The 8,917-nt window shown below is 34.9% G+C and overlaps 1 protein-coding gene across 1 annotated transcript; it reads left to right on the forward strand.

The window, feature by feature from the left end:
- Positions 1-438: 438 nt before the first annotated feature.
- Positions 439-3,872, forward strand: LOC108757190. Its single transcript, XM_018501603.1, has 5 exons — positions 439-1,223; positions 1,810-1,939; positions 2,008-2,115; positions 2,223-2,286; positions 3,862-3,872. The coding sequence occupies exons 1-5, from the start codon at positions 439-441 to the stop codon at positions 3,870-3,872; spliced, it is 1,098 nt and encodes a 365-aa protein (XP_018357105.1).
- The last annotated feature ends 5,045 nt before the right edge of the window (positions 3,873-8,917 follow it).

The raw sequence follows: 8,917 nt of genomic DNA on the forward strand, positions 1-8,917 counted from the left end.
AGTAATAAATGTTAATTTTGAGTCTAAAATCGATTGAACAACACTTTGACAAATATAATCATTAAATTTTAAATTTAAATGTTGATTATTAACCGAGTTAATGTACAAAATATAAATGAGATGCCATAATATCACCTCCTCCTCTATCTCTTTAGCAGATTTATGTATGTCGGAATTAGCGATTTTCCTCAATTAAATTGCTGACATAATTGCAGACAATTCATTAAAATCTGTTGTTATATATTTCATATACTCGTAAATAAAAGTTTTAAAGCGTCAGATAAATTAATGTTTAAAATTAAATAAGTAATGTAAATTAAATTATATTGTAAATAAATAGAATTGTCCCATTAAATTTTCATTCGACTGTTTCGTTGTAAATATTTTATTTTTCTTTGTTCTCTGTTCAAGAACAATACGCTACGAAACATCAAAGACATGGATTTCCAAAATGTGAATCCTCTGAATGTTTGGCTGAACATGATATCAGGTAACTTATTACCAATGACCGCTGATAATTCGTCGTTTCCGATATTTTGGATAATATACGGTACTCTGATATGGTTGCTCGAAATACTTCAAACATGTGTGTTAATTCCTGGGTGTTTTTTTGTGCCGAAAAAGAAAGCTCTGAAAGATGGTGTAATCGGTATTGTGGTTGGTATGGAAGTTATTTGTACAATTATACGAATTTGCACATGTAGAGGACGAGTGAAACAGTTAATTCGAAAATTGAATGATGTTCTGAGCGTAGATGACGAGATAATGAGGAATATAGTGATAGAAACTATGAAGTCGATGGAGAATCCTCTTAAATTTTACTGGTCGGCAGGTGTAATATCCATAATAGTATGGAGTAGTGAACCGTTTATGTTGGTCTTTCAAAGAAATTCCTTTTTCTATGTAGATTATAAAATGCCAGTTGTCTATATTAAAGAGCCAATCACGACTAGTATGTTTATATTTGGAAGTGTTATTGTGACAATGAGCAGCGCGTATATTTTTACAAAAAAAGTTGGTGTAGATAGCTATATAATAAATCTGCTGCTGCTGATAACGGCACAATATAAATATATCGCATTAAAGCTATCAATGATATTTCAAGATAAATTTCTTCAAAATGATCACAATAAGTCTGACGCAGAGAAATGTTATCTCAATAGAGATGATTACGTAAAAAAAAAAATAAAGGTTTTATGTCGGCATCATAATACAGTGATTCAGTAAGTTGGATTTTTTAATTTTCAAAAAAAGTTACAAGTATCAAAGCCTTTTAACTTGAATCTGCTTGTAATGTTCTATATTATTTGATTCGATGTGGCATTGACTTGTAATATTCAATATCATAATTTAAAATATAACTGCATGTTATTAAATTCTACATAAAGTATTTTAAAATATTTTATTATAATACGTAATTCAAAATTATTGTTTTAATTAACCTAATAACAATAGTGATTATTTTATTTTTTAATATACAGTATCTTGTTATAATTATTCGATATTTTTTAGGATAATGTTAATGTTCAGAAAACTACTTTCTTTAAACATTAGTTTAATATATGTAATAAGCGTTTTTCGATTCTGTTGCATTTCTCTTATGATAATTTCAGTGAGTAACAATCTCTAATCTCAATTATTGTCGGAATATTTGACAAATTTAAAAGCACTATAATATTATTGCTTCAGAGATGCCAAAGAGTTTGCGATTTATCGCCGTAATCCATTGCTAATGTCAATTTCATTAATTGTTTCTTTGCCGTTTTCTTCATCTCCATTAGGATGAGGAGCGCATTGATACTGTATCAGTGTGCTCCTCGCTCTGATGAAGAGAGACGGCAAGATTCATTACGTTGGCATTAGTAATGGATCACGGCACGATGATAACCCAAACTCTTTGGCACCTCTAAAGAAAATATCCGTAAATGCATTACCAAAAGTATTATCAATGTTATTATTGCATTTTATCAGTCAACATCTTACTGATATGTTTTTGGAAATTTTTAGATACCATCAGAAACTTTGTGGGAAATATGTTCGATTAGTATGTACGGAATCGGTGGAGTAGTGCAGCTCTACATAATATGTTTTTGTATGCAACAGCTATTAGATGCGGTAAGCTTTGTTCATATTTTTATATATGTACATTATATACAAAGGAGGAGAAACGTTTATAATTAATAAAAATATATTATACATATTTTCTTCTATTCCTAATTAAGAGTGTTAATATAACGGAGTATGCATTTCACGAAAAATGGTATCAATATGGAAAGAATATGAAACGTACATTTATGTTTATCATAATGGCTAATAATTTAGAAATTAAATTGTCAACATTTGAAAAATATAATTTATCTCTATCTTCATTTATAACGGTGAGTTTTAAGTTTTCTTTACGTATACCATTGTCTTCTATTAATACTAATTTTATTGATTATTGCTAATATTACTGGTTTATTACTAGTATTCTATTAATTAAGTTATTCTATTATTAGTATTCTATTAATATTTCAAGACATCCTACAGTGTGTATTAAAAATTTTTAAATAAATATTTCAGATATTAAATCAATCATATTCAATTGCGCTTTTACTATTAAAAATTAATTAAAAGATGCGTTATTTTGTGCAGACTTTACGTACAGTAAATAAATTTTTTATAATTAAAATGAAATATAAAGGTTAATATTAGTTTGCGAAACTAACTTCTATTATTTCTTAAAATACATTATTTTTGTTCCAATAAAAATAATATTATCATATGTCATAATATATTAATCTTAATAATTGAATAAAAATTTAAACAGTGGGTAATTATTAAGATGAAATGTAGTATAAAATCTCATCGTAATAGAGAATTGTATAGAAATAAAATTATATGTAACACATGGATCAATAAGTCCCGAGACTAACAATGAAAACAACATTTTTTTTGCAAAATTTTTTTTTATTTATCAACATAATCACCTTTTAGGGTGATACATGTTTATAAAAAAATTTATCTTTCGCTTCAAAATAAGTTTCAGTTTCAGCGATGACCTCCTTATTTGAGCCAAATCTTTTTCCCTGGAGCATTTTTTTAAGATCAGCAAAGAGCCAGTAGTCACTGGGGGCTAAATCTGGCGAGTATGGGGGGTGGGGAAGCAGATCAAAGCCCAATTCGTTCAATTTTGCCATTGTTTTCATCGACTTGTGGCAGGGCGGTTTTTTCCATTTTTTAAACAAACTACAAAACGACTTTACTCTAACTTCGATAACTCAGCTGTTTCTAGTCCGATCGACTTAAAATTTTGACACGTTTCAAGCAAAGGTTAGTACTCTAGAAAGACGTGGTTACTGGTTTACTACGAGCGCCATTTCTGGGTTAGTCTCGGGACTTATTGATCCATGTGTTATAATAATTCCTATTTATAACGATATGGAACGTAAATTTTATAATAACACCTCATATCTTATGTTTCAAGCAATTTCAAAGCAAAGCATGTTTCAAACATTACCATATATTTTAATTTAACCGTTTTAAATCTGACTTTATTGGAACTATATTAAAAATTATTTTTTTATTTCTGTTCATGCGTATTTAAATAAATAATTCATACTGAACAATTAATTTTTTTCAAAACTTTGACTATTTTTCTAACATAAATATTATTATGTACAGATCTTAGATGATGTAGACAGAATTAAATACAATAATTTCACTAATGTCTTTAAATTTTATGTACATTACAATGTACGCTGGGTTTGAAAGGGTTAATGAAAACTATTAAGGGGATGCTGGAGTGGCCAAATTGTCGGTATTTCGCAGATCGATATAAATTTCCGAATTTACTGAACGGAATAAAAAATCTTTTTACAGGATTAAAGTAGACGCAAAATTTAGGTATGGTGCAATATATTTTGTACTAAAATCGGGAAAAAAGTTAAAACTTACATTTTTTTCAACTCATAGAGCTGTCACCTGATATAGATGTTTCCTTAATACAAAAGTTTTGTAGCTTGTATGGATCACACGATAATGCATCACTCAGCGCATGACGTGCACAAACAATACTGAGTTTATGAAACTAATTGTAAGATTAAAAGCTTCAAAAGAAAGATTTATATCGATCTATGTATACGAATGCTGAGCGAAGACCCGGAATGGTAAACAAAGCAATAATTGTATCTAGCAGTAGATGTTCGATCTTCTAGATGATGGCATTACAATATGTTAGATAAGGACAGATGAATGCGTTTGAGCGAGACACAACGATATATAATAAGTATAAGAAATGAATGAAAGATGTCACTACTACCGAATTTGGAATAGTTCTATCGATAATACAGACGGCTGCAGCATCCTCTTAATTGAAAAAGAAATTTTCTAATGCTTTTTATTAATATTTCTATGAATTTATTATTAACAGAACATTGAATGTGATTAAACAAAAATCACAATTTATATTAAGAAATAAGAATTAACTTATTACATACGAAGATGGAATCGTAAAAGATTGACACGGCAAGTCGTGTCAGAAAATGTCGCATTTTTTAGGTTTTATAGCTTTAATAAGACTGTTACATCCAAGCTCCAAAAAATGGATTTAAATAGAGAGAGAGAAGGGAATAGAAGGGATGGAGTGTGGAAGGACGGCCAGACTCTTGTCTCGCAGGTATCCGCATAGAAGCAAATACCGAGAGTCAAACGCACCTTTTTTATTGCTCGGAATATGGGTCAACGTAAAGACGCTATGACATCTGTTCCTACGAGCGGTACGATCATCGGTCCAAATTTTGAGTCAGGGAAATCCCTTTAACTCGGGAATGAATCACGTGCGAGCTCTGAAATGTTGGGTGCGTTCGTACATTTATATAGACCGAATATTGCCGCGCCGATACACCCGCGAGCATTTACATGTACGCGAGTGACGTCACGAGACGGCGCAAGCGCAAACGGAAAGGAAACACGAAGGTGGTGCGTGCTCGCCTCGTGGCGGGGTCTTTCTCTGCTCGTCGCCCGAATCTTGGGCATTCTTTTGTAAGGAAGAAATAAAGCAGGAGTGAATCGAGTGCGAGTACTTAAATCTTTGATCGCGCACCCTTCCCGTACAAACCGAGATACAACAAAAAAGCTCGAAAGCTCATTGCCGCAAATACCAAATCCCGCCACTGTTCCCGTCCCTGAGCCAGATCCCTCCATTTGTGACCCTCGTACCCCATTTCGTTAAGGTCCATTCTAATATTATCTTCCCATCTACGTCTTGGTCTACCCAATGGTTTTTTCCCATCCGGTTTACCAATTAGTACTTTATATGCAATTCGATTCTCATCCATACGCGTGACCTGCCCATCTTAATCGACGCGATTTTATGACATTAATAATATCCGGACTATTATATAATTGATGTAATTCTGCGTTGTGTAATTTTCTCCATTCGCCCGTTTCCTCATCGCGTTTTGCCCCGATGATTTTTCGAAGTACTTTATTTTCGAAAGCCCTAAATCTTTTCTCGTCTTGTAATGTAAGTGACCACGCTTCGCTGCCATAAAGGACTACCGGTAAAATAATCGTTCTGTAAATTCTAATTTTTAAGCGCCTAGACAATATCCGCGAACCGAGTAGTTTCTTAACCGAATAGAAGCACGCATTCCCCAAATTAATTCTTCTCTTGAGCTCTTCTCTTATTTCATTAGTTTGGTTTAAAATCGATCCTAAATACTTAAAATTGCTAACCCGTTCAAAAATTTTATCACAGACGACCAGGTTTCCGTTATTATGAATATTCTGAATTCTATCAGTGACCATATATTTAGTTTTTTCAACGTTTATTTGCAGCCCCAGTTCTTTCGTTTTATCTAATAGAATTTTAGCGTTATTTATTAGTGTTTCTTTATTATCTCCCAACAAAGCAATATCGTCCGCATATGTTAATATTTGTGTTGTACCGTTCAACTGCAAACCATCATTACTCTTCTGCATTTCTTTAATAGCATATTCCAATACTAGATTAAACAGAAGAGGTGACAATGCATCCCCCTGCTTTAATCCGCTATGAATATTAAAAGTTTCCGACATTTGATTACCTATTCTTACTCTACCTCTGGTATCTTTTAAACAAACTTGGACTAAGTTAGCCAATTTTTTGGGTATCCCCCACCGAGTTAAAATTTCATACATTTTCTCCCGTTTTATCGAATCATACGCTTTTTTAAAATCAATGTAAAGTTGATGTACCGATTGGTCGAATTCCCATTTTTTCTCCAAGATTTGCCGAATAGTAAAGATTTGGTCCGCAGTCGATCTATTTCTCCTAAAGCCGCATTGATGATCTCCAATTATCTCATCTGCATATGGTACAAGCCTCATTAATAAAATATTCGACAGAATTTTATAGCATGTAGGTAAAAGTGAGATACCCCGGTAATTATTACAACTCATTTTGTCCCCCTTTTTGAAAATCGGGATTATAATTGAATCTTTCCATTGTTCCGGCAATGCTTCTTTATTCCATATTAAGATAATTAATTTCTGAATTTCTTCTATCAATCTACTTCCCCCCCATTTAATCAGTTCCGCCGGAATCAAGTCATTACCCGGTGCTTTGTGATTTTTTAATTTTTTAATCGCGCTTTCTACTTCTGAAATTGTCGGTTCGTTAATCCTAGGTTCAGCCGTGTGATACTCAAAATTCTCTATTTCCCGGTCGTTTTCAGATTCGACATTCAATAACCGATCAAAATAATTTTTCCATGTGTTTAAAACTGCCGTTGTATCCGTAACTAAATTATCGTTCTCATCTTTCACCATTTCCGTCCTAGCTTGGAATCCCTTTCTAAAATTATTTATCCCCATGTACGTGCCTCGTACGTTACTGCTTTTACAATTTTCATCTATTTCTTCAATTTTACGTTTTAAGTATTGACGCTTCTTAATTTTAAACATATTATGAGCCTCTTGCCTAATCTTAAGAAACTGATCCCGAGTTTCCTTCGTATTTTGAGCCAACCACGTGATGCGCGCTTCGTTTCGTACTTTAACAATTTTTACGCATTCTTCGTCAAACCACGGCTTGTTTTTGTTCCTTTTACAAAAACCAACCGTGGCCTCCGCCGATTTTACTATCGTGTGTCGTACGTTTTCCCAGTGTTTATCAACCGTGTTATCATCCGATTCATCTATTTCCTTTGAAGCCGCGAGTCTATTCGTTACTTCGACCGCGTATTTTATTCCGTTTTCTCCCTCGATCAAACCTTGTACATTTAGACGTTTAGTTCCAAACAACTGCCCGTTAGTTTTGTTTAGCGAAAGACGTTCCCTGATTTTGGCAATTACAAAGAGGTGATCCGAGTCGCAATCCGCCCCCCTATAAGACCTGACATCGAGTACGTTCGTGTGACGCCGTTTATCTGCAAGAACGTGATCAATTTGGTTACGCGTGCCTCCATCCGGGGAAATCCAAGTTTGTTTATGGATATTTTTGTGTTTAAAATACGTGCTTTTGACGATAAGATTTTTGCCGGTCGCAAAGTTAATTACCCTCACTCCGTTATCGTTACTTTCCTCGTGCAAACTTTCGAGCCCGATCGTTGGTCTAAAAATGTCCTCTTTACCGATTTTCGCGTTAAAATCTCCCACGACTATTTTCATGTAATCGTTCGGTAATTGATCCACGAGGTGTTCGAGTTCTTCGTAGAACCCGTCTTTAATTTCGCCATCTTTATCTTCCGTCGGCGCGTGTACGTTGATTATCGCGATCTTGTACCATCGGCCCTGCACAACGAGCAATCCTAATCTTTCGTTTATAAATTTAATGTCTTTTACCGCGGATAAGATTTTCCTATTAATCATAAAACCGATGCCAAGACTATGGATCTCCGACCCTCCATAGTGAAGCGTGTACGAACCCGCATTAAGCGAACCCTCCCCGGCCCATCTTGTTTCTTGCAACGCGACAACTTCTACCCCGTACTTTTCGACCTCCCCGACCATCGATTGAAACGCCCCAGGTCTGTAAAGACTTCGGACGTTCCACGTACCCACTTTGATGTCTCTCCCGTGTTTTGACTTTATACGACATGAGTTCCCCGAGGTAGTCCCCACCCGGAGATCCGAACGGGGGACTAGTTTACCTCCGGAAAATTTTAGCCCAGAAGAATCCATGGCGAGTTTTGGTTGTTTCTAGATAAAGTCGTTTCACGGTGTGAGCCTATCAAACCCACGCCCAACCCCCAAACAGGAGGACCATTCCAATCGGCTGTCCGCGACTGCTTATTCAATTTATTCGCAGCTAACCTCTATCCTCAACCGAGATAGCGAGGCTTTTCCTCTATCCGCAACCCGAGGACGCGCTGTGTCGTGGTGATTGGGACCCACCCACCCCGGGGATCACTACTGCAACTAGTTTTCCTTCCCCGAGACTAGCGGTTGTTATGCTAACACAGGAAAAAACGTTGGCACAAGTATATAATATCTGATGGGGATTACTTTGATGGGGACAAAATAGATATTCAGAATAAATAAATAATTTTTGAAAAAACACAAAATTCGCGATACTTTTTGAACAGACCTCATATTTTCCGTTTCGGTGATTTCCTTTGTAGCTGCCACGATACTGGTCGATGTATTAGGGGAGGTGTTCTCCTTCCGTTTCAGCTTCCAGCAGTCAGCCTTAACATGATCTTTCGCTTTGCAATAAGCGCATAAGACATCTAATTTGGTTTTCGAGTGAGCCACTTTCTTCGTTGGTGAATCAGGCGTATCACGTTCTTTTCTTTTTTACATTCTTATCAAAGGTGGAGAAGATTTCTTCTGCGTCGCCATACTCGTATTAGTCAATGATGCATTCTTTCCAGGAACTCATCAACTGTTTCAACGTTAATTGACACAGCAGTATTTCTAACAGAGAAATTATTAATTCCTCCAACCAACAAAC

The sequence above is a fragment of the Trachymyrmex septentrionalis genome, unplaced genomic scaffold (assembly GCF_001594115.1).
Source record: "Trachymyrmex septentrionalis isolate Tsep2-gDNA-1 unplaced genomic scaffold, Tsep1.0 scaffold134, whole genome shotgun sequence".
Taxonomy (NCBI): Eukaryota; Metazoa; Arthropoda; class Insecta; order Hymenoptera; family Formicidae; genus Trachymyrmex; species Trachymyrmex septentrionalis.

What these genes read in the sequence shown, in the direction of transcription:
- LOC108757190 (XM_018501603.1), top strand. Translation starts at nt 439, where the DNA reads ATGGATTTCCAAAATGTGAATCCTCTGAATGTTTGGCTGAACATGATA. An exon ending in CATCATAATACAGTGATTCA is followed by an intron (nt 1,224 to 1,809) that starts GTAAGTTGGATT and finishes ATACTGTATCAG; the next exon opens with TGTGCTCCTCGCTCTGATGA. An exon ending in TGCAACAGCTATTAGATGCG is followed by an intron (nt 2,116 to 2,222) that starts GTAAGCTTTGTT and finishes TTCCTAATTAAG; the next exon opens with AGTGTTAATATAACGGAGTA.